The 26589-nt window shown below is 47.2% G+C and overlaps 1 protein-coding gene across 1 annotated transcript; it reads right to left on the bottom strand.

Moving 5' to 3' along the window:
• Window positions 1-170: 170 nt before the first annotated feature.
• Window positions 171-25154, bottom strand: LOC135819542 (uncharacterized). Its single transcript, XM_065332768.1, has 11 exons — window positions 24956-25154; window positions 19812-21353; window positions 18956-19094; window positions 14332-14481; window positions 10814-11226; window positions 10103-10385; window positions 9249-9524; window positions 5403-5801; window positions 4323-4475; window positions 2727-3397; window positions 171-1590 (listed from the first exon to the last, which is right to left on the bottom strand). Exons 1-11 carry the CDS (start codon window positions 25015-25017, stop codon window positions 1197-1199), a joined length of 4482 nt encoding a protein of 1493 aa, XP_065188840.1. The 5' UTR covers window positions 25018-25154; the 3' UTR covers window positions 171-1196.
• Between the last annotated feature and the right edge of the window lie 1435 nt (window positions 25155-26589).

Genomic DNA, 26589 nt, shown 5'->3' with positions numbered 1-26589 from the left:
ACACACACACACACACACACACACACACACACACACACACACACAGCATAGGCCAGCAAGCGCACACACTGCCAAATCTTGAGATCAAGCGCAGGCAAGCATCAAGCAGCAGCTATACTAGTCAGCCATGCATGTAGGCTGTGATCACTCTGTAAAATTGACAAAGTGTATCTACAGTAGTCAATCGTTTGAATCATGTATATTACAGAAAAGAACAACAAGGACAATCAAGGCTTGTTTGCTGCGACTTGAAGTTTCATGCTCTCGCAATCATCAGGCAACAAAGATTGGGTGCCGACCATGCCAGTATATATGCCAGGAGAAGGTGGTATGAAAAGCTGTGAGAATGTGCGGGCTAGCGGTGTTGTCTTAGGCAGGAGGCTGTGTGCAGAGTGTGTGGTTGTTGAAGGGAGCGGCTAGCAGTGCAATGTTAGCGCAGAATGTGTGGCTGGTGTGGGCAGGAGGTGGTGAGCAATGTGTGTGGATGTTGTACTAGGCAGGAGGTTAAAGACCTAGCAGTGTTATTATTAGCGCAGTGTACATGTATATGGCTGGTGTGGGCAGGGTGTTATGAGCAAGGTGTGTGAACGTGAATGGTGTGGGCAGGAGGCTGGGGAGACATATTTAGGTGACACCGTGGCATTTTAGGAGGTACTTGTATATTTAAAAAACGAACTAAAACGTTGCCACGCTAAAACGTTGCCACACCCGTGGTAATAGTAAAATCACATCAGTCGGCAGCGCGAGCTCCTACGTTGGAAGCAGCAACTTTCGTCATGTATATTTATGTACAGGAAGATAGTGAGTGAGTGCAGAAAACACATTGTGTAACTACTGTGCATGCTCCAATCTACAAAAAACAAAAAAAACTGACCTGCCAGGCAACAAAAAAAAGATTCCTCACTTATAGCAAAACAAGCTGCCATTACAATAGGGACGCATACACTGCAAGCAGACCGGCAGGTACTGTAAAAGCCATATATATATATATATAACGAAGTGCTAACTCTAACGAGTTAACAAGGAGAAATCTGTCGTTAAAATAGAAATCGTTAGACAGAAATCGATCCATATACTGTCCTATTGAGCTTTGAGAATAAGTGACAATCATTACCTTTGGTACGTGTAAACTAGTCAATTTTGGGAAATCGATATATGCGTCTCGTTAGAATAATGGCTTTTACAGTAGGTGTTTGTCAGAACTTTCCTTCTTGTTGATCTCTGATCTGATCTACCAGCAGCGGGTCTCTAGCTCCGCGAAGTAGATTTGCCAATGCACTCTCGTCGAGCTCTGTTGCCGCTCTCTCACGACCGTGGTGCATGCACTGCTGCCAGAGGTGTCGCAGCGAGAGATGAGCGACTCGTCCGTTTCCGCCCGCAGTGGAGAAGCACTGCTTGTACAGGCCGCCTAGTAAGATGATGCACGTCGGCGCCAGGTAGAACGTCATGGCAACGGTGGCCAATGTCTGCTTGTGTTGTGTGGTTGTGTACATGATGGTCTGGTTCACGGAGATGCTCAAGACCAGGAAGAGAAGAAACGACTCCCAGTTGTTGTACGTGATGAAGAGAAACTTGCCTTGTCGCAACGGCCTGCAAACCAACAACAGTGAGAAACCATGCTTCTAGTACTGAGCCTTAAATCGAGAATTTTTAGGATGGTACCTGTGGTATTCCAAGGGAACCAGCGCTTTGGCAGAGTAGCACGTCATGGATACGGTGGTTGTCAATTGAAAAGAAACGCTTTATTCTGCGGTTGTGTGGCGTTTTTTAAATTAAATTAATTAAAACGTTAAGTGAGTGAACCCATGTAAATATATGTTTCACAACAGCCGTGATCTGTCTGATTGACTGAACATTGTTCTCAGAGTCTCACCCACAAGCACAAGGAGTATGGCTGAGATCGGCAGCTCCTAAAACGAGACAAACAAGTAGATCCTCTTCCGGACTGGAACCCGATACAACATGCTTCTCAGCACCTCCCTTCGGTCATTTTCCCAGCATACCTGCTAGCGAAGTCTGCAGGAAGCGCGAGCACCGGTGTTTGAAGCAGACACTTTCTTCACTAATCACCGCCGATGTCGCAACATCTTTCTACTTACGAAGATATTATAATGAAGTAGTGGGGAATAACACATTCATATTCTTCATTTACATTTTTCACACTAAGAAAGTAAGTTGTTTGCTCCCAACATTTGATCTCGCACTTTTCCCTCCGACTTGAATCACACCCGACTGGCTCACGACTGCCATCCAGGGCAAACGAGGAGGCAGGTCGGCGGGAAAAGTGCAAGCTCCAGAGTTGGGAGCAACCAACTTTCTTATGATTATCGCGGAAGTCGCCGCTGCTATTTTGATCTGTTTGTAGTAGTAGCATGCTGCATGTAATAATAGACAGCATCTTTTTGTGGGTGGTTAATAGCCGACTGGCATGGTATTATCGGTTATTTTACTATTTTGTACTGCCATACTTTTTCATCCTGATCATGTTCCCTCCATAAAGTGATAGCAGTAGTTTTTGTAAAGGTGGAAAAGGAAAATTTTTTAAAAATGCCTGTAATTATGAGCATGCACACACAATGCTCTCTAAGCTGAAAAGCGCTGGCAAAGTTCAACAGCCGAAGCAAACCAGTTCAACATTCAAGACTTCTTTAAAAGAGTGATGTTGGCAGCACAATTGGCTCTGTGTATTACGAATGCATGTTCACACAATACTGGCTGCTGCTTACCTAAAATGCATATGCATAATCAGCAATAGCAGCAGAGCTCCCACTGTTATCACCAGACGTGATACCTCATCCCACAGCCAAGCCGAGCCCAGCAGCGCCATGACCACTCGTCGCAGCAGGTTCACCGCCGACCACCATCTGCAACTGTCCCGGTACATGGAGCATGCTTCGTCGACGAAACCCTTCAGGTGCGGGTGTCCGTGAAACGGCCGGAGTAGTAATATGACAGGAGGTGGTAAAATTACGAACACCAGTATCACACTGGCAGCGATTGCATAGACCAGGTGCGGGTGCTGGAAGCAGTCAATGGACCCATCCATGGCTAAAACCTGCCTAGTTTTATTATCACCCACGCGGACGCAGTCAAAGACACTGATCGAGGTGAAGGTGAGCATAAAGTAGCTGTAGACAAGAACGAACCACATGACCCGCACTAGTTTCATGTGGCTCTGAAGTCTTGCTAATCGAGTTCCAAGGTAGTTGTACGATCGTGCTACGCGCATAGCCAGGAAGATGAGAAGAAGTGTGATTGGTTTAATAAGCAGAAGAGTGCTGACTTGGAGTCGATTTAGTCCTTTCGTCATGCAGAGGTGACCGAGCCCGAATGTCAAGACCGTGTACACGCTGCTGTAGACGAATTTGTTGTCTTTTGGGAAGATATACCATGATGTCTGTGAGGTGACAGCAACAACAGAGTACACATGTAGCTAATTACTTTTCCAAAAGTCTCAAAGAAAAGATTCACAATTGAACTGCTTCCTTGGAAACAAAACAAAAAGAAAGCTATAACTGCAAGAAAATCCTAAACTTAAAACTTTCTACGACAAGAATCGGGACGTAGGAAATTGCATTCAGTTCAGGAGTGTTTTCTGCAAGTGCAGTACAATCATGCAGCCAGAAACAGAGTGACCAGGGAGTGTGATTCCTGACGTTTGTGGAAGCAATTCACACGTATAGCAGGAAATGTTCGGACGGAAATATTTTCGGACAAAGCCGAATTTCGACCTTTCGTGCGGATTATATTTTCGTACAGCGCTGCATGCTAAGTATACGTGTTCGCAAGCAGTATGCATGTATAGTGTACATAATTTCACATGAACAAATTTTAGTACGGAATTAATTTTAGTACAAAAGAGGCCGTGTACGAAATCGTACGAAAATAAATTCCGTCTGAAAATTTCCTGCTATACAGTACAACCCAGTTTGATCTGTTCTTCTACTCAACTTGTTTTGCGACCAGGGGCCTGTCTCTTCCCGTGACCCGATCTCTGTACGTCACCGTTCTATTCTCGAGCTCCTTGTTCTGATTGGCTCTGTCATGTCCCTTTCCTGTCTATCTACCCCTTGTGCAGCATTGCTTGATATCCAATGGTCTCCAGGGGCAGAATGTACTCAGCATTGGTACGGCTATGAAGGGGCTATTAAGAGGTGTGTGGGGAGGGGGGGGGGGGGGATTGGGGGCCCTCCTCCGGGGAAACAATGGACAATTGGGTCCAAATAGCCAACATTTTATTGCTTCTAAGTTCTCTAGGTAAAGTTGTTGGTGGGGCTTTGGCCACACCTGCCGTACTGGTTCCAACACCCCAGGACCCTAACCTGAACAAAGAACAACCAGCTATCCAGGACTGGTGACAGGCCGACGTTGAAATAGAACATGAGGCAAGCGCTGAGAATCGTCATGACAATGATCACGGATATGTAGACACCCAGGGGGATGACTGCCTTTGCCTGTGAACAGTCCGTGCATCTCTGAGAGAACATACAGAACACACAATCATACAATCATGGCAATGCATTCGAGTAGATCTAGAATGGAATCCTCATCTATCCAACATACTTCACAACTTTGAACACCATCCAAATAGGAGAGGAGATGATCAAGTGTACAAAATAGGGCTGCATTCGATTGTAGAAACTGGATCCCGATCCCCGCCGACCAGATCACTTCGATCGGACGGACACAATCGAATGTGCACAACCGATAATCCATTTCAAGGCCTTAGCAACCGCGTTGCTACAGCTCATCCCGTAGTATCGTACGCATTGTGGCAAACTCTTGACCTAGTGTGCGCATATTGGGAGTTTTGAGTAGATACGAGTCGTACCATGGAAATGAATCCATCGAATCCGTCTCTGGGAGGTGGGTTGACTGGATCCGAATCCGTACTCTCCGGATCCGGATTCGAACAATCGAACATGTACGAATTTGGCGAATCCGGGTCTGGGGCTGATGGATTCGTACAATCGAACATGCCCTTAGTTTTAAACCGAACGCTGCAAAGCGTACGCCTGTTGCTGTATCAGCGATGTTCATATAAGATGTTCGTGGTCTACCGGTTTGTATCTCACTGATTAGTTCGCCACGGTGAGAGAAAGAGAAAGAGAGAGAGAGAGAGAGCTACTTGGGAGAATAGGTCCTTGGTTTACACAGCCTACACTAGTACAACACTGACTTATAATATCATCAAAAGGTGTAGATACAGAGCCCGAGTGCCTCAGCTAGTAAAACCAATCTACTTTCTTCTGATGGGTGCTCCTTTCGGGATTTAAAAGCAGTTGATTATGCAGCATGAAAACTATTACAAACACGTTAAAATATACCATGTAGTAACAACACAGCCTAGTAGATGGTATTCGTTAGATAGAAAATTTAGGGAGAAGGCAAAAAGGACGCACCGCCGTGGCAAGCTTGAGCTTAGTTCCTGGTGCACATTGTCCACATAGGATACCTGCTCCGTTGTGGATGCATGCACTGCTGTTGCCAAACACCCACGTGCCATGCTGCTGGCATAGTCCATTGGTGCATTGCACCTCCGAGTATTGGTAATCCACAAAGGCCCTGAATGCCCAAGAAGAGCTGAACGTTGATGCATTGTCAGTAGAGGGATCGGTCACCGCCTGGATAACGCCCGGGTGCACCTTGTGAAACAGTTCGTCTCGGACCTGCGGAGCACGTTTCATGCTGGTAGTGTTCCCTGCCCAGTAGCCACGGTTGTAGATTACGAAGCGACCCTTTGGACACCTCTTTATAGCCGGGTTTTCAGACGAGCACTCACATACCACAATTCCAGCACCCTGCACACAGGACAGGAAATGAAGAAAAAACAGGAAATATAATATCCACCACTGCTATCTACTTCCTCCGGAAACAAAAACTTCGTGACTTTTTGATATGACTTTTCAAGGAGTTACTGTGCCCAACAAAAGTGTTCTTTTGGAAGAGAAACACTTCAACACAGTCAATCGACATATTTACAATATCTACAGGATCAATTAGTGAGAGTAGCGTCTCAGTCTGGGTCGCCATCGCTTGACTCATCACCGCTGAAACCGTTCCAAGTGGCAGGTCGATCGGCGCGATGTCGTTTGTCACGGAGAAGCTTCTTCGCGTCCCTGATCATCTTCGCTGTTACCTGAGTGTCTTCTTCAACATCTCGGCGGAGATCATAGTAGCGCTGCAGAGCTGGTACTTATTTCCGCCTCCCCTCTCGCCCGAGAATGCCCCGGAACAACAAACACAGGCAACGCCAAACATTTCAAATTTCCTCCAAGGGATATCATAGTCGTACCAGCACTTCCCGACTGCCGCGATCAGATCTCGCATTCTCCTTTGCCAAGGACACATCGGTGAGGCTGCTGGAAAAGGCGAGATCATCCACGTTGAGGTCTGGGCTCTACAGGGACTGAACGACTTTTATTTTGAACTTTTTCATCTTCCTCTGCTGCGCGAAGTGACGATTGTCACATCTCTGCATGTTGGAGTTTTAACATCGTGCCGACCTGTTCGCATGCAGACAGGCGTTTCGGGGATGGCGAAGATTTCAAAACGCTAGCTGCTATTGCGATTGATTTTCCACTTTTCTTGCTCCTCGGTGCCATTGTGCTGCTCTGCCAAATTCTGAACTAAAAAATAGCTACGATGAGCAGTGCGCGCAGTGATTTTCTCCCCATTGCGCCTGATGGACGAACAATGAAAAACATGTTCGCTTTGCTTTGTTGGTAGCGTCGACACTCTTGCTCTGCGACGACTGTCGGCTTTCCAAAATATGAATCATGCCTTCCTACGATTCCGAACTGTCGTGTCAGTGTTTCTGGCTGACAGAACCAGAGAGAGAGAGAGAGAGAGAGAGAGAGAGAGAGAGAGAGAGAGAGAGAGAGAGAGAGAGAGAGAGAGAGAGAGAGAGAGAGCGAAATAATAGCAGCGAAAAGTAGTGAAAAAAAGTAACGAAGTTTTTGTTTCCGGAGGAAGTACTTGTATGTGAGTAATTGTACTGTCATGTCTCGTCACGTTTGAGTTCAGCTCAGTCCGGATTTCGCAGAGGCGATTCTACCACCCTCCAGCTGACGCGCCTGGTGCAATTAGTGTGTCGACATCGGGATGCTGGAGACCTAGTCGGGATCTGTTTTTTCGATCTTGCCAAGGCCTTCGATACCGTCTGGCACCGGGGGCTCTTGGCCAAGCATCGTGGATCATTTACTGTAGACGGCAATCCCCTGCTATGGCTGACATCTTACCTAACTGGGCGAACGCAGTACGTCACGGTACATGGGACGTCCTCAGCCGACACAACAGTACTATCCGGAGTTCCCCAGGGTTCCATCCTCGGCCCCCTTCTTTTATCTTATACGTCAATGATCTGCCCGCAGCTGCCCCGGGCACATCACTATTCGCAGACGACACAACGCTCCTACGGGCATCTCCTAACATCACTGGCCTGATGAGTAACCTAGCTAACGGGATTCAAAGAGTAATTTCCTGGATGTCGTCTTGGCGGTTATCGCCCAATCTGTCTAAAACTAAAATCATGCTCTTTCCATCTCAGCCTGATGTTCCGCCCCTCCTCCATCCCACTTTCCCCCAGCCTATAGACATAGTCTCCAGCCATAAGCATCTTGGCATTTTCATTGACTCTAATCTTTCATGGGAACCCCACATCGATTACATATGTAAACGATCAAGTTCATCTTTAGGAATCCTCTCTTCTCACTGTTACCATCTCCCAATCTCTTGTAAACTCCTCTTTTACTCAGCTTACATACGCCCCATTTTTGATTATGCAGATACTGCTTGGGCTGGAATTTCCACAACCCGTGCTGAAAAGCTCGAAATTCAGCACAAAAAAGTTCTAAAAATCCTCCTCCGGAAACCCCGCATGCTCCCATCTTCCACCCTTTATGCCCTTGCTCACACTACCCCTTTGTCTAAGAGACGTAATTCACATCTTGTCACCCTTATCCATTCTCTCAAACTCAATCTGTGTCCACCTCACCTCCACTGTTTCAACTGGTTTTCTTCCCGTAGCACGAGAAACTCCCTTTCCCTTCCGAAACCCAAGTCCTCCTTTCTACTTCACTCTCCCCTTTTCACTGCGTACTCTGCGTGGCTGGCACTTCCCCAAGAAGCTAAGGACCTTTCTTCCCTCCGCCTTTTTAAGAGCCTTGTCGCGCCTTGACTTTGATTTTGTGTTTCTCATTTTGTTGCAATCACTACTTATCCATGCCGGTTCTTTTTTTTCTTCTCCTCCCCTTCTCCCTTCCTTGCCGTGGTTGGCTAACACCCTCTCTCTTTGTATTGGCCGGTGTTCTCACTGTGCTATGAGATGCTGCAATAAATAAATGTGAGTACAGGAAAACCTGTAAAGGCGACCACTCTGATAAGGCGACCACCTGTCCTAGAAGACCACTGGAACCAGGACCAAGGGATGCTATTTCCAGTCAATTGACCCTGGATACGGAGACCACCTGGCAGCAGAGACCACATTTTGCAGGTCCCTTGAGCGGTCGTCTTAGACAAGCTTCACTGTATTTATAAACTTCCGGAGCACAAACTGGTTTGCCCTTTTCGGGTCTGAGGAGCTGCAGCTCTGAGTAACCGGACGTACCGATCATAATCCGGTCCGGTGAATATGAAAGCATTTCCAAACTGGTTCAAAACATCTAAGGCAGAACGCCCTTACCCCGAGAAACTGCGAGCCTCTGCAGGAAGGCACGTGACAGAAGGAGCGCTCAACCAAGCCGAGCTGAACAAGCGTGATTTACTGCTATAGACAATACCCATTCACTGCACACAGCCCCTTGGCTGCCATTCTGGTGTCCTGCAATTTCACCGGTACCTGTAAAACTGCACGACAACAGAATGTCAGCCACAACTACACATCATAATATAGCACCCCGGGAGCTATGTTTTAGAGAGGGCTGAAGTGTTCGCTGGCGGCTCTATCCAGACGAGCACAATTCAAGAGAGGCCATTGCTCGCTCTTGTCGGTAAGATGTGGTTTCAATAAGCTGATCCACCAGTTGGAACAACCCCGACTCCCTATGGTGAACTCCCAACTCCCTATGGTGAACTCTTAACTCCCTATGCTGAAAACAATTTCTTTCCAAAAATGAAACATTTCATCTTCTCATGCGCTCAAATCATCATCTCTAGCATTTTCACCAAGAGAAAAAAATTCCAAAAATCAAAAATTGTCTGGGGGGGGGAGAGAGAGTCTAAATCTCTAAAACAGATTAGGAACTCACCTTTGTGACAGGTCCTGTGAATCCTTTGTGACATGGCCGGAGTTTGAAGGGCACAGACAGGTGAAACGGGCCATCGGTCCACTTCTTCTTGTTCGGCTTGTCGACCATGGTGAATCTGAGTGAGCCGGTCGCGCCTTCGCTTCCCCCGATTGCAATTCCTAGCAAGGACGTGCCGGAGATGAAGTAGAGCTCATGAAGTATTTCATATAGGTTACTGCCCTTTGATCCATATCTCAATAAGGTGGCACTGTCCTTGTCCTTGTCCTCGGAGAATACCTGCGGAATGAAGAAGAAAAGAAAGTCACAGTGAAAAAGAGGGAAAGGTCTCGGGGCGACAAGAAAGACATTTTCGATGCAGGAAGTAAAGCGATAAACAGAACGAGCTGAACAGTCATTTCACAACGGCTTTATTGTGTTCAAAACGAGTGGCTATGATGGCGGTGAAGAACAGAGAAGGAGAAACAAATGTGATAGGGAAGAAATGATGAAAAAATAATTCTTCGAACTGCTCTTCACTCGTTTTGAACACAGTAAAGCCTTTGTGAAATGACTGTTCAGCTCGTTCTGTTTATCGCAATTCTACAACTATTGTTGCCTTGCGGCTTATTTAAAAAAAGTAAATTGAGCTTAAAATTGACCGCACACGCCCTTGGGTAAGGTTGTAAAAATGTTCATGAAAACGAAAACTCCATAAACGATTTAGCGAGACAGTTCACAGGTAATTATTACACTGCAAATGGCCACCCAAACCCAGCAAGGCCTATAGCATATGGCTCATAATAAATAGTGGGGACAGGGTCCAACACTATGGATAATCCGATTTCAGCACGGTAATTGTGTGTAAAGGAGCATACTTGCACTTTAAGTCGAGACTTGGTCGGAGTGAGCAAGTCATCATACGTTCCGATGTCAATGGCCAGGTGTTCTCCAGGAGCTGGGTACAAGGTCAGGTCGGACACGTATGTAGGGTCGGTGTTGTTCATTGCTTCATCATTCCACGTGATGCCGCTGTAGTGTGCCCAGGGCGAGAGGAGCAGGGGACCGGCGATCACAACGTTGGAGATCTCCTTAGGATTCGCTTTGATTTTGTCAGCTAGACGGGCAGCACTTGAGTGTCTCTGACTCTTGAGCAGCAACCTGATCATTATGGGATACCAACAGACCGTATTTGACACCATTTAAAAAAATTGTACATAGCCTGTACATGTAGCAATAATTACTGGAACAGTGCAACTGTTTAATGTGCCCGGCCCAGAGTCTATAAATATGCTGCACCACATGGACAAGAACCAATCCAGCTACTTCAATAAAATATCTCTATGATTATTGTTTGTGGACACACTGCTACCATGCACCTTGTGCTCCGGTACCAGGGTCCTGTGTGTATGGAAACGGGAAAACTCATTTTTCCCTTCCATTTCGGCACATAGGGCGCTTCAGTTTTAGGATACTATTAAAGCTTGGCACTTAAAAGCTGGGGTACCCATGTTTTAATGGGACTGTCTAAGTCATGCTTTGCACTGTCACATCTGATGCCTTTCAAGAGTTGAACTTCTAAACCGTACCTTTTCAATGTCATGGAGGCATGGAACTCGGCCACAGTGCACGAAGGTCGCAGGTAGAACCAGGTGTTGTTGATCTGCTTGTAGCACTCTGCACTGCTGCTGGAGAAGAGCAGCCATGCCGAGCTCATCAGAATGAAGTCTCTTAACTTGTGGTCGGTCTTAGCCACCGCCAGCAGGTCAGTCTCGGCTGGTAGTGAACACAGTGAGTATGGTTCTGAGGTCCAGTTGACATTGTGTACCTCGTCACCGGAGCTGTTCTCCCACGCATCAGTGGCCAAACCGAATCCTCGGCAAAGCGGCCCGTCTCGCCACCCTGCGTCTGCTCCGTCTTCACCCGGCGCTGCGGCCACGAAGACCAGTGCTGCATCTACACGCTGGTAGCATCGGTTCTTGTGCACCAACTCTGCTTGCCTCTGCATGAATTACAGATCAAGTGAGCATGTAATCACATATACATGGTTTTACCTAGGAAGATGCCATCATGGTATAGACATCACACAGATGCCATCACGGTATAGACATCACACCGTTGCAGGATCATTTGAGATTTTTGATTTGTATTTATTCAACATTTTCTAGCTCGTCAAAAGACTGCCAATGACAAAATGAATGTGAAATGAAGGGTGATAGCCAACCACGGCAACTATCTGAAACAGTAACACAACGTAAAAGGCATGAAGGAATCAAGAGTCGGAAATAGCCCGAGGAGAGTACGGATGACAATAGAGATGTTTAGTATGGAGCCGTATTCCAAGCATATTGTAATGCCAGTATGAAGACAGGCACTGAGTGAGGATTTGGGATAAATGGGATCATTACTTGCAAAGCGAAATTGTAAGGGCTCCACTCAGCTTGAAGCGGCTCCACACGTTAAAAGAAGATGTCCATAAGTACCTGACGCACCAACACTGGCTGATGGCTACCGACTTCTACGGAGGAACTCTTGATTGTGGCATGGGTCATGTTCCTTGGTTCGGATATGCTGATGATATTGGGCTTCATTTACCTTTTATTATTAGTTTGTTTTGTTTGTTATGATTTCTTGGTATTCCACCCGGTTTAGTTACGAGAGAGCTTGGAAGCTCAGGGCCCTACGCTATGCTTTTTTGCCTTGATGACCGAGGCAAAAAAAGCATAGGGATGTTATAAATTTTTCATTTCTCCTATTTTTTTAAAGACATAACCTGGGATTCAAACCCGCACTATCGCACTGCATGCATTCCCCGATACACTTCGCATACATACTAATTCTTCCAAGTTGCTTCACGTTATGATCTTGCATTTGAAAGCCCTATTTGAATATCGTGGCCAGCTGTTTGTGGCCAGCCGTCTTTGATGGTACGGTACGGTACGGTATGGTACGGGGAAGATACGGTCAATGGTGATAACAGTTACAACACCATCTACCACCTTGATGACGTAGGCAAAAACAGCATAGGGATGTTATAAATTTTTCAATTCTCCTATTTTTTTAGGCATAACCTGGGATTCGAACCCGCGCTATCGCCCTACATGCATTCCCCAATACACTTCGCATTCATACTCATTCTTCCAAGTTGCGTCACGTTATGATCTTGCATTTGAAAGCCCTATTTGAATATTGTGGCCAGCTGTTTGCGGCCAGCTGTCTTTGATGGTACGGTACGGTACGGGACAGACACGGGATAGCACCAGGCGTGACACAAACAAACAAACTAACTAATACCAAACGAGAGAGCTTGGAAGCTCAGGGCCCTACGCTATGATTTGTTGCTCAGCTCATCGTGCATGTTGTTAGAACTGATGGAACTATTGCCTGAGACCGGCGCTGATTCTGCCGTTCACGCTTATTTTGGAGTCGACGGGATGTCTGTCCTGACGTTTCCTGGGACCGGCGCTGACTCTGCCGATCACGGGCGTTCTGGAGTCGACGGGATCTCTCTTCCGTCGTTTCCTGTGACCGGCGCTGAATCGCTCGTGCACGTTTATTTTGGAGAAGACGGGATCTCTCTTCCAAAGTATGTTTTTGCTGACGCATCCTATCACCTATTCGGCAACTAACGTCCATTTCAATTTCATTTCCTCCTCGTCTCCCTATTTCTTTCCAAATCTCCCTACTCATCAGGGAGTCGTATACATAATACGACGAATATTGTGCCCAGCTGTTTGTGGCCAGCTGTGTTTGATGGTACGGTACGGCACAGATACGGGAGCCAGCAAATATTGTGGCCAGCTGTTATGTACAATCCTGTAGAGCCTTTGTAGTCACAGATACGGGACAGATACGGGACAGATACGAGATAGCTCCAGGGGTGACACAAACACACAAACAAACAAATACCAAATCAAAGCTGTGTGGACCCTGGCTAGCGCCAGACGTTACTGAAGTAACGTCTTCTGCATGGCTACGGGAATTAAAGCTGTGTGGACCCTGGCTAGCGCCAGACGTTACTGAAGTAACGTCTTCTGCATAGCTACGGGAATAATTTAAATTATTATTTGGTGCAGCTTTAGCGCTATGTGGTTTATGATTTCCCTTTTTCTTAATTTCGTATTTAGCGCTTTTGGGCGTCATTATTTTCTTCTCATTATTTCGCACCAAGTTATTATTTTTGTGGTGTTCTCTAGCTTCTGTTTGTTCTTGTGCAACACCCCCCCCACACACACACACACATGTTTCGATGCCTAGTTGCAACGCTGATGCCGAGACCTCTGGTCGGTTGAGTTGCTCCCAGCACATCAGCACATCGTCCCTACATCCCCTGTGTTTTGTCCTTTTCCTCGTTGCTTTTTGTTCTCCACCTGTTTTCCAGTAGGGCTGTGTCAATAGTAAAAAAAGAAAAAGAATTACTGTCATGTTGTTAGGAATGGTTACTGTGCTGGATCTTGAGCCTTTCCCTTTGGAAAGATGCTAAGGTTCTTTTTGAGGATAGTGCCAGATCCAGGGCAGGGGCCAAGGCCAGGGGCAGGGGCCAGGGCAGGGTAGGCCCAGTGCACTGAGGGAACAGGGCCAGGGGAAGGAACATGGCCGGGGAAGTGGCAGGGCTGGGGTCACAGTAAGGGCCAGGGCCTGGGTAATGGCAGGCTGGGGCCAGGGTAAGGGGTCAGGGGCAGGGTAAGGGGCAGGGCCGGGGCCAGGGTAAGGGGCAGGGCCAGGGTAAGGGGCAGGGCCAGGGTAAGGGGCAGAGCCAGGGTAAGGGGCAGGGCCAGGGTAAGGGGCAGGGCCAGGGTAAGGGGCAGGGCCAGGGTAAGGGGCAGGGCCAGGGTAAGGGGCAGGGTGGCCTGGACAGGAGCCAGGGGCAGGAGCAAGTCCATGGAAGGGGCACGCACGGTCGGGGTAAGAGCTAAGAAAGGGACGAGGGCCATTGGCTTCGGTAAAAGCTCAGCCTTTCTTTAACAACACTTGTGATCATAGCTGCTACTGCTGCTGCTGCTGATGCTGTCACTCCTGGTTTCATTGCTGCTTCCAGTGCTGCATCTACCTACACTGACACATGCACAATCTATCTCCAGCATAACACTATCACATTTTCTTTTACCTGGCTTGGATCATAGTGACTTCTGTCAATGCCACACGACCCACTGAACTGGTAGAGATTGTGGACAGCTAGACCCATTGATGTATTGACGATCATCTTTTCGTAGCCCTTGTCTCTTTCAGCGGCTCTCATAAAATGGTAATTGCTCAGCTGTCAACAGAGAAGACAAGAAAGGCGGACTCACTCACAATGATATTGACACTGGATAATTTCCCCCAAGAGATATCTTTCTTACTTGTAGCATATGAACAGTAGGTGAAAATTGCCCTAAAAATATGTATACCAACATGTCCTCTCCCAGTGGAACTCACGACAGCCGCTAACACCCGGTAAACGCAGTGGCATATTGACATGCAGCTCCTAACGATGAGGGTGAGGGGACAAGTCCACCCGATCCTAGCCATTAACTTAATGTGAAGATTTAAAAAAAGGTAAGAAGCAATGAGGCACAAGCTGGGAGTTGGAGTCCGTCAACTTCACACAGATCTTGATGTGTGGCAGTCAGCAGTGCAGTGCTGCTGAATGAAATCCAATTTTGCGAGGCAAGCCTGTACCCTGCACCAGTGCGCATACCAGTGTTTGCAGGTGGGTGTTGGCTGCACAGCACCCAGCGCTTGCTAGACTCACCCGCTCGGATTTCATTGTGGGGTACTGTAGATCTACATGTACATCTGATGGCTTAGCACTGTACATCTGATGGCTTAGCACTGTACATCTGATGGCCTAGCACTGTACATCTGATGGCTTAGCACTGTACATCTGATGGCTTAGCACTGTACATCTGATGGTTTAGCACTGTACATCTGATGGCTTAGCATTGTACATCTGATGGCTTAGCACTGTACATCTGATGGCTTAGCACTGTACATCTGATGGCTTAGCACTGTACATCTGATGGCTTAGCACTGTACATCTGATGGCTTAGCATTGTACATCTGATGGCTTAGCACTGTACATCTGATGGCTTAGCACTGTACATCTGATGGCTTAGCACTGTACATCTGATGGCTTAGCACTGTACATCTGATGGCTTAGCATTGTACATCTGATGGCTTAGCACTGTACATCTGATGGCTTAGCACTGTACATCTGATGGCTTAGCACTGTACATCTGATGGTTTAGCACTGTACATCTGATGGCTTAGCACTGTACATCTGATGGCTTAGCACTGTACATCTGATGGTTTAGCACTGTACATCTGATGGCTTAGCACTGTACATCTGATGGCTTAGCACTGTACATCTGATGGCTTAGCATTGTACATCTGATGGCTTAGCATTGTACATCTGATGGCTTAGCACTGTACATCTGATGGTTTAGCACTGTACATCTGATGGCTTAGCACTGTACATCTGATGGTTTAGCACTGTACATCTGATGGCTTAGCACTGTACATCTGATGGCTTAGCACTGTACATCTGATGGCTTAGCACTGTACATCTGATGGCTTAGCATTGTACATCTGATGGCTTAGCACTGTACATCTGATGGCTTAGCATTGTACATCTGATGGCTTAGCACTGTACATCTGATGGCTTAGCACTGTACATCTGATGGCTTAGCACTGCACATCTGATGGCTTAGCACTGTACATCTGATGGCTTAGCACTGTACATCTGATGGCTTAGCACTGTACATCTGATGGCTTAGCACTGTACATCTGATGGCTTCTCTAGCTTTGGCCTCCAGCAGCTTGTCAATTTCCCCACCCGTGTCGCTCCGAATGGAAGACTGTCCTGTCTGGACTTGCTGGCTACGAACCGCCCCCTCTCTGTACGTTCTGTTGACGATGCTGCCCCGCTTGCTGAATCGGATCATTTGCAAGTCATTACAACGCTAGCCTACAACATTGCCACTGCTAACACCTCTTACAACTGCTCTCAGACTCCTACCCCTCCGCGACATGCCTTCCGCAAGGTTACACCCTCCACTTGGTCAATCATCAACTCTGCACTTTTTGCCTGTGACTGGCATCTTTTATTCACCTCCACTGCTGTTGATGAAGCTGTGGAGAAGTTCACCACAGTTCTTGATGACGTGCTCTCCTTCTATGTGCCACAATACGGAGCAAGACCCGCTACACCCAAACATGGCAGCCACCACCCTCGTCAGTCCAGCCGTAACCCCAAGATCCCTTGGCTCGACAAAGATCTCCAAGGTGCAATTAAACTCAAATACGACTACTACAGCTTAAGTAAGAAGTACTCCACCTATGCTAATATTTCTTTATACAAAAAACAGCGCAATCTGGTGAAGTCATTGTCACGTTCTAAGTATCGAGCATATTTACGTTCGCTCACTACCACCCTATCTCACCCCTCTTCCAGGCCTAACCTGTATACCTTTGTTCGCACTCAAAGGACAACTAGTACACGTCAAGACATACCACCGTTATTAGCTTCCAATGGTTCGATGGTGACTGACCCCAAGTCTATAGCTAATACTCTCAATACGCAATTCACATCAGCTGGTATTCCAGACGACCATTCCTCTCCAATACCACCTCTGCAACGTTCTGCGACTGTGTCTTCTGATCTGCGCTCTATACATACCACCACATCATCTGTTCGCAGCTACCTAAAAAGACTAAAAAGCAACAAAAGCCCTGGTCCTGATGCCCTACCAAATGAAGTTCTCAAAGTTCTGGCTCCATCTCTGGCGTACCCACTGTGCCTTATATTCAACCTTTCCTACTCCTCCGGCGTATTTCCTGATCGTTGGAAGATCGCTAAGGTCACGCCCATCTACAAGTGTAAAGGCTCCCGATCACAAGCCTCAAACTTTCGTCCAATATCTCTTCTCTGCTCCCTTTCAAAAGTATGTGAAAAGGTATTTTACGACCAGTTGTATTGCCACATTTCACCATGCCTTAGCCCTTCCCAATCTGGCTTTCGGCGCAACGACTCAACCTCTGACCAACTAGCTCGTCTAGTACAAGACATTGCCATCCTTCGTGATGCTCGACGCCATATTGCTCTCTGTTTCTTTGACTTGGCAAAGGCCTTTGATACTGTCTGGCATCGTGGCCTCCTTGCCAAGCTACATGTTGTCTTTGGTGTGTCTGGCCCTGCTCTGTCCTGGCTGGAGTCCTATCTGAGTAGCCGATCCCAGTTTGTTTCTGCCCTCTCCATCAACTCTGATCCTCTACCAGTGTCTTCTGGAGTTCCCCAAGGCTCCATACTTGGACCTCTTTTGTTCGTAGCATACGTAAATGATTTACCCTCTATAGACCCAGGTGTCTCGTTATTTGCTGATGATACAACCCTACTGTCAGCATCCTCGTCCTCAGCGGCTCTTGTACCTCGAGTGTCGGCTCAGATATGCAGTGTCCTAGGCTGGATGCAAACATGGCGACTTAGACCCAACCTGACTAAAACTGAAATAATGTTCCTTCCCCCAATCTCATCCATGTCAATTTTACACCATCCTGATTTCCCAGAACCCATAAAGGTTGTTTCCAACCATGAACAACTGGGAATAATGCTTGATGATCGTCTCTCTTGGTCTTTCCATATTGATGCTCTTTGCAGCCGTTCAAGCTCTGCCCTAGGTGTTATACGTCCCCATTGTTCCCATCTTCCTTTCAAATGTAAAATTTTGTTTTACAAACTGTACATCCTGCCTCTTTTCATGTACGCTGCTGTTAGCTGGTGTGGCTTGTCCTCGGTTCTCGCTGAGCGTCTCGAAATCCACCATAGAAAACTTCTTCGTATCCTGTTTAGTCTACCCCCTCTCTACTCTTCTGCTTCCCTGTATGTCCTTGCAAATGCTTGCCCACTGTCGACCCACCGTCAAAAATTAATTTGCACTTTTGCTCACAAATTTAAACTAGCTCTACATCCTCCTCATCTTAACGTGTATAACTGGTTCCGAATCACAGATGGCTCCCAGACAAGATGCTCTGTTGCCCTCCCCTTGACTAAAACGTCCTCCCTTGTACGCTCTCCACTCTTTGTTGCTTACTCTGCTTGGCTTGCGCTGCCCGCTACTACGCGCAATGCCAGTACCCTGGACGCATTTAAATCTTCTCACTAGATTCACCATCACCTGTCCCTCCCATGCTTCTCCGTCTTGACCATTACTTTTCTTCTTTTATTCACCATGGTTGGTTAACACCCACATCTCCCGTACTGGCTGATTTTCTTCTCATGCCATGAGGTGTTGTCTATAATAATAATAATAATAGCACTGTACATCTGATGGCTTAGCACTGTACATCTGATGGCCTAGCACTGTACATCTGATGGCTTAGCACTGTACATCTGATGGCTTAGCACTGTACATCTGATGGCTTAGCACTGTACATCTGATGGCTTAGCACTGTACATCTGATGGCTTAGCACTGTACATCTGATGGCTTAGCACTGTACATCTGATGGCTTAGTACTGTACATCTGATGGCTTAGCACTGTACATCTGATGGCTTAGCACTGTACATCTGATGGCTTAGCACTGTACATCTGATGGCTTAGCACTGTACATCTGATGGCTTAGCACTGAATTCACTGCGCCTAATGACTACGACACCACAACCTTAATACCAAACCACTGAAGTACACCAGCTATTAGCTATCCTTATGCAGCAGCAAAGTGTACACAGAGCTAGCACTCCCAATTGCTTACCTTACGGAACACTACACGAGCTCCCTGGCCCTCCAGCCGCTGTAAGAAGCTGGAATCGAAGTTTGTCTCCAGGCCACCATTTATCAAGACGACGCTACCCACCGGGAAAAGGGGACCTCTCGTCTTAATATGTTGGCCTCTGTAAGTCAGCACAGAAAGAGAATTGAATATTGGTGTGAAGGCTCTATATGCCGATCCATTTATAACGTGTAGAATTGCAACCATCACCCTCTCATTAACGTGAAGCAACTTGGAAGAATAAGTATGTATGCGAAGTGGAGAGGGTGGTAGAGTGCTGGCTGCCATTCTCCAGAGAGAGAGAGAGAGAGAGTGCGAGAGCGAGAGAGAGAGAGAGAGAGAGAGAGAGAGAGAGAGAGAGAGAGAGAGAGAGAGAGAGAGAGAGAGAGAGAGAGTGAAAGAGAGAGAGAGAGAGGAAGAAAGAGAGAGAGAAGAGAGAGAGAGAGTGAAAGAGAGAGAGAGAGGGAGAAAGAGAGAGAGAAGAGAGAGAGAGTGAAAGAGAGAGAGAGAGAGAGGGAGAAAGAGAGAGAGAGAGAGAGAGTGAAAGAGAGAGAGAGAGAGGGAGAAAGAGAGAGAGAAGAGAGAGAGCAATCCGTAAACTAGTAGATATGCAATCAACATCAGTGCAAAACCAATGACCATACACCAAATCAAAACCCAAATTTATCAATTCTCGTAGAAGCAGGAAGAGTTCGCATTATCGACCGTTCCCTCTGTCTTGCTTCACCCCTGCATATCTCAGCCAAACCATCATCATTTCAGTTTGCAGATGCTCCATCATGTAATCTCCCTAGATGCTGCAACTGTCTAGTGGATATTGGGTTTGCACCGCACTTACCTTATAGCATTGCTGCCTGATAGGATGATGGGGGTGGGCGCCTTGTCTGCTGCAATCAGTAGCATGCTGGACAGTGGTAGCCTGTTGTCGATGACTTGAAACACACTATTCTCGATGAAAACCGTTATGTTGGATGCTGCTCCAGTAAGAACGATGTATGATGCCAATGTGGGGCAGGTCGGCAAGGCTAATTCTTCCTCTTGACTAGTACTGCCACTGAAGCTACAGTTGCTGATTCGAACATTGCCCCTGTCAGCTTCAATGGACATTAGGCCATGCGGGCTGCTCCCCTGCAAGATGGTCATCCCCTGGAAGTCTGTGTTTGTGACTAGCATGTCAATACTATTACTGGCTGCGTGAAATAGGCGCTCTACCGTGTTCCTTTCAAAGGAAGTTGATGTGATCTTCAAGGATAATCTTGATGGACATGCATCCTGCCAGTGTATTATTTGCGATAAGGCATTATCCCTGAAGGTGCAGTTCCTTAGGTGGATGCTGATGTCACTGATCGGAAGATTTGATTTGAATGAAATAAATGAACCATTGGTGATTTGACTTCTGATGTTAAAGAACTCGCAGTGTTGCATATGGAAGGAAATATTCCGGTATAATCTGTAGCTCCAACTGTCCTCCACGAATGACTCGATCAAGATTACTGAGCCCAGCAAGGCTATGTGTTGTTCTGTGCTAAAGAACTTGCAATTATCATACAACACCTTAACTTCAGCACTCCTAATCCATAATTGCATTGGAAAACAGCCAGTACTAACTTGGAAACTGCAGTTTTGGAACAAAATTGATAGCCTGTACAGTGTTACCAGACCATTAAAATCCAATGTGATTAGCGGGATGTAGTTCGAATGTGAACTGCAGCCAAAGTTCTCAGTGCTAAATGAAATAGCTTTGAAGTTAACTTCCACCAGTTTGAAACTACTTAACCCTAAGTCTAACCTGCCAGAACTAAACGGTAAGTATACAGGCCCAGGAGATGACATGTGGGATTCATCTACAAGTACAAGAATAGCCCCGCTTGGGCAATCAGAGCTGGTGCGGGATGCGATCGTAAGCATTTTGAACCACAAACGGAAGGTGTGCTCGAACTGTCGTGACCCTGCTGAGATTTTACAGCCATGAAGCGCAGTGGGGACAAGTAAAATCGTGAGCTGATACGGTCGGTTAGATTGGTCAATGTGGTGAGCTGTCCACAGAGCGTCCATCAAGCTGGGACATGATTCATTCAGGCTATAGCCACAGAATATTTCCCCAGGTGATGAGAAGCCAGACTCAACTGACTTACTGCTAACAAAGAGGGTCCCACTGTCCTTCACTCTGCCGCTCGCCGTCGGTGTCAACGACTCAAACGTGTACACCGACGGAGTTGGGGGTACTGGTTCAGAGCTGGTACCGCCCAGGGCATTAGCAAACCCATTCCACCCGCCATCCGGATGATACCGAGTGGATGACACAATGGCTAACACCACTGCAACATGCAGTGCTCCGGGAACGCACCAGTTCGACATTTTCCTTTTACTTCCAGACCATCTGCAATATAAATAAATAAAAAATCAAAGTTAGAACCAGGGAGTGAACCAAGGGAATATTATTAAAGTGAGAACTTGGGAAATGGTGGGGCACAAGTTATTAATATACGTTAGAGTCCACAAACCCAACCAGATTCTTCAAACAGTCAGACCTGCACCAGTTAGCACCAGACTGACAAGGAGTACTGAAACATTCAAAAATGAAAGTGAGCTTGAGCACTGCTTGATAGCGCCAACCAACAAACCGACGGCCTTTCAGCATGGAAGGTTCATGGATATTAGTGATAGTTGTAATTCCAACGAGGGGAAGGTAAGCACCATCAAGCCGAACACAAACTAGATTACCTGCATGTAGCCAGGCTCCATGGAATGTTTGCTTGGCACGATAGCAGGATGGTAATATCATTGGACAATACGGTCTAACCACAATGGTTAGCACTACCGAGCAGTGCTCAAGCTCACTTTCTTGCCGTGGAATGGCTCAGTACTCCATGTCCGTCCGGTGCTAACTTGTGCACGTCTGACTGTTTAAAAGATCTGGTTCGGTTGGTGGACACTAACGCATGACTTTTGCCCCACCGTTTTCCATGTTCTCAAATTAAAAATCCCACATATACTGATACCATTGCATGGAAATGAACGCACCGCATCCTGTTTTTCTGAACAAGTATCGGTGATTTAGGAATGGGTTTGCTCCCACACTGGAGCTCGCGCTATTCCGCCGACTTGACTTGACACTTGACTGACTCACGACTGCCATCCAGAGCACACGAGAAGTCCATCGAACCTTCGACTCGGCATACCTGCGGGAAAGCACCGCTCCCTGCTCAATACACAGTGTTTCGGGGAATTTACCCCTCATCAGTTGAGCTTGAGTAAGTTGAGGAAGATTGTGCCTGAAAAGCACCACTTATATACTGCTCTCCAGGCCAAACCATCACCAGGGATACAAACTTACAGATACGCTTTGTTTCCAGCGCGACAAACACCTCGTGAAGCCCCAGGTAGTCTAAGTCCGTAGTATATGATGAAAAAAAGAATGTAGTCCGGAGGATACTCAATCTACTGTTAAACCGGAAAGTCTAACGGAAGAGCAAGTTACGGTGATGCTACTCCTATGTGTCGTTCACACAACGTTCTGCTCATTCTCTTGTGCTACCGAGCACAGGTGTGTATGCTGAGAAGGAGTGGGGAGGGGGGGGGGGGAGGGGGAGGGGAGGGGGGAGGGAGGGGAGGGGGAGGGGGAAGCAAAATAATTATCGGTTCTCATGAGACTCCAACCAAGTTTTCCGCATCCGCAGGAACGCCCCCACCCTCTATGGATGAAGGCACAGATGCAGCTCCTAAAACGGCAGGAGGAGAGCACATGAGACCCACCACAAAAGCAGCAACGGCTCCACAATAGTAGTTGTCAACAAGTGTTCGAGGAAATTTGGACAGATAAAGTCTGAAGAAACAATGGAGTGTCACCACCAGGAATTGATGGAATCGAGGACCCTCGCTTTTGGCCTGCTGTTTAAGGCTGCTGTAGTTGCAGTGTGCAGTCTTGTGGTGCAGTTGCATGCTATCGTAATATGGTAGCTGTTGACTGTGTGTCACCAGGCACACAGTCGTTCCTGGATTTCACTTCCTAAGCCATTATTGCTATGCCACTTGTGGATTGCATAGAGGGGATATATTGCAAGAAGGAGGCACGGGTGGGTGTGTGTGATCCCCGTTAGCCTAATCGGTAGGGCACTGTACCGGAAAGACAGGGGTGCTGGGTCCAAATCGCGCTCGTGGATCCTTCTTTTGCAACAGCTACACCTCTTTGTAATGCACGACTACATTACATTTTATGTATATAGCAATCACAGGCCTGGCAGATAGCCCTTTCCCAGAGGTGCTCTTTTAATTCGCACTTAGTGCTTTTCGCGTCCCTCAAAATATGCTGAAAAAGTGCTCTTTTTTCAGTGAAAACAGGCAAGAAGCGCTCTTTTTTCAGTGAAGCATAGCCATGATACAATAGTCATGTTCAGATATGAACCCAAGCTGAGAAATGAATACGCACTCTTCCCTTTATGGGTCCACGAAAGGCAAAACAGGAAGTAAAGTATAAAAAACACTTTTTACAGCATTGTGTACAAAGTACGAGCTTCACCAACTTATTGCCCCCAAAAAAGCGGCGTGCCAAGGCTCATCGAGCACTCGGAAACTGTGATCGCATGCATGAGCAAACAGATTTTACACTTTCTCAGCTAAAAAAGCTTTAAAAAAAGGGCGATTTTCACCAAAAAACGCAATAAAGGGTGAAAGAAACGGGCTTTTCCAAAAGGGCCAAAAAGGGCCAAAAAAGGCGAGCACCTTTGGGAAAGGGCTACTGGCGGAAGCGGTCCGGTTGGCCGGACCAATATTTTAGGTCACCACCGCGTGTGTTTACTGCTGAGGAGGTCGTGTGTACCCACTATATCATACACAAACTGTATGAAAGGCTAGGGTATGGCGAGACCAATCAAAACTGCTTCCGCTGGTCATGGCCCATGGCATGTGGACAGTGGAACCAACATGGCCAGCACCATAATGTCCCATATATCACGCGCGTGCGCCGGTGCCCTTCAAGGGGGGGGGTTCCGGGGGGGGGCCTCCCCGGGAAATTTTTCCAAAAATGAAGCAAAATCCTGCATTTTGAGGGAAAAGGGGGGGGGGTTCCGGGCACCCAGGAACCCATACGGGGCACGCGCCTGTATATGCAGGGATTGAGTGGTGTTGGAATAGTTCACAGTGCAGTATCAGTAAGAGAAGTATAATAGTATCCCTTTAATGGTGATAATAATGCTCACAATCAAAAGACCAACGCTATAGGCGATACGTACTGTACATGTACATCCCAACTGGTTCTTGCCTATTAAAACACTAGCAGAGACTTGTACGACACGCCATTTAGTCACAAGGATCATGTTTGAAAGTTGATATTCGTCGTCTTGGGAGTTGAAACGGGAAACATCAGTTCTGTAGAAGAAATTGACCGACACCAGCATAACTTGAACCTGAGACTTTCACTTATGCAGGGATACGTTGCCACTAACTTATGATGTAATTAATAATGATTTTCACATTAATTTTACCGCAGGCAATAATGGTCAAAGGAGAAGCACTGTCAAACCTGCCCGACTCCTTGCTTCACCCTTTGTCGATTGTATCCGTGAAGAATACACACACACTAACAAATGTAGTATTGTACTTGCAAACTGCCAGGGTTTTCACACCGTTCCCTGCTTAATCTGAACTGCAGGGGTTGACTAGCTGTTAACTCGGGATCACCAAAGTGCATCAATGGTTCCTAAGTTAGCTCCAGGGACAGTCTGTGATCGAGGGATATCCCTAATGACCATGACATAATTATTACATGACAGACTTGTGCGGTCTCTGCTGGGATGACAGCTACACCTTAGCTCAGTCGTTAGAGCATCCCTGGCCTCAAGCGAAGGTCCCTGGTTCGAGTTCTGGTGGTAGCAGGCAACATTTTCTTCAGACTTTTCCCGTTTGCATCTTTGCCTCAAACCAATGAACGTACCTGACTAGTAATGTTTTCGGTAACAGCGAAAGTAATGATTTCACACTCACCTCACTCGCTCTCGTACTCTGATCGATGATCTTGCTGATAAACACACTCGATGAGGATGCATGCGCCGGAAAACCTGCTCCAATGTCCAATCCTTTCAGCGAGTTCTACAGTAGACCCAGGAGCGGTAGTGAAGTCCTTGCTGAACTCGGTGTATGGACGATCTAAACAAGATTGGAAGGGGCTATCAGCTACTATTCAAGAGCTAGTTCTCGAAGTATTAATTACTGCTCGCTGTAGTGTAGAGCTCATCAACGACCAGGATCACTGTGAACGTGGCTGGATGCCTGTATGCTTGGTTTGCAAGTCGCCGTCTGGCTCGGCAATGGACGAGTGGTCTTCAGACGCACACGCACACACGCACACACACACACGCGCGCGCGCCTTGCCAACGCCAGGTTTCGGTTCACTGAACGGCCTCGGAAAGGCAAAACAGCGGACTTGTTCATTCATTTATTGTCACTACAATAATCAGGAGCGCAGACAAACCGTCAAGTTGTTTCCGCAAGGGTCACCTGCCACTTGCGACTGCATCAAATTGTTCGCAACACTTGTCTTCCTCCCAGGTCCTCTTTGAATAGCTACATCCCGTCGCCAAAACGTCAAAACCAAGTTGGCAACATTGACCAAAGGACCAGTACTGTACGCGTGATCTAAGCGAATACTTTCTTGAACACAAGTTCACGTCTGCCCAGTGACCCGAAAACAATGTAAAACTACATGGCATTGGCATACGGTTCAAGGTACTGTTCCGGAACGAAGTCTTTGCATGCAGTGGCCTTCAGTAACTGAATTGTTGGCTCGAACCAGCAGTCAGCACAGACACTGATGTTATACCGCAGTGAAAATCGATGCATTGATCATACCAGCTTATCACTCTGTAAGGACCTGGGTGTTATAGGTCTGAAGATAATGCTGCATCATGCGTGCATTGGTATTGTGAGGCCGGTTTGGAATAGAGTGGCTGGCAACAGCAAGCAAATGTATCCGCTGATCTAACGGAAAGGGGCGAGCTTTGTAATTAGCACATGTACCACAAGTAGCAGATGAGTAGGTTTGCAGTGGACAACCCCAAGGGTTGGTTCACATATCGCCGGTACGCGCCGGGAGCGAGCGGGAGTGGGCCTCTTGCAACCTCTCCCGGCGCATTACGATTTATACCAACCAGTGCAGTGCAGTGGTACTCGAGCCGTATGCGCAACGGATCGGGAGCTGGCTCACCGCCGATGTCTTGCGATGTCTTGCGGCGCCGATTTTGCTTATGTGAACCAACCCTAAGTTACACCTCTAGTTTTCTCTACCTCTGGCATGATTGGCAGAGAGTGTTCAATGGTCCTGAAGACACTAGCATGCCTGATTGCGGAAAAAACGTCGACCTTCACCTATCGGCCATCATGGGTCACCTCCGCTGCAGGCTGTCATTCTGCCTTATGCGATGGGCAGTCACCTGTTTGCGTGGTTCGAGATCATCGTACCGCCGCAACCGTCTACAAGACATATCACCGAACGGCAGTTCACCGAGCGACAGTTCACCGAGCGACAGCTCACCGAATGACAGCTCACCGAATACCCTGTTCACAGAATGCCCATTTCACCGACATTCGGTGAACATGCTGTCGATGAACCTGTTTTCTGT

This window comes from Sycon ciliatum, chromosome 6 (assembly GCF_964019385.1).
Source record: "Sycon ciliatum chromosome 6, ocSycCili1.1, whole genome shotgun sequence".
NCBI classification, from domain to species: Eukaryota; Metazoa; Porifera; class Calcarea; order Leucosolenida; family Sycettidae; genus Sycon; species Sycon ciliatum.
This window is presented reverse-complemented; position numbering and strand designations above follow the sequence as displayed.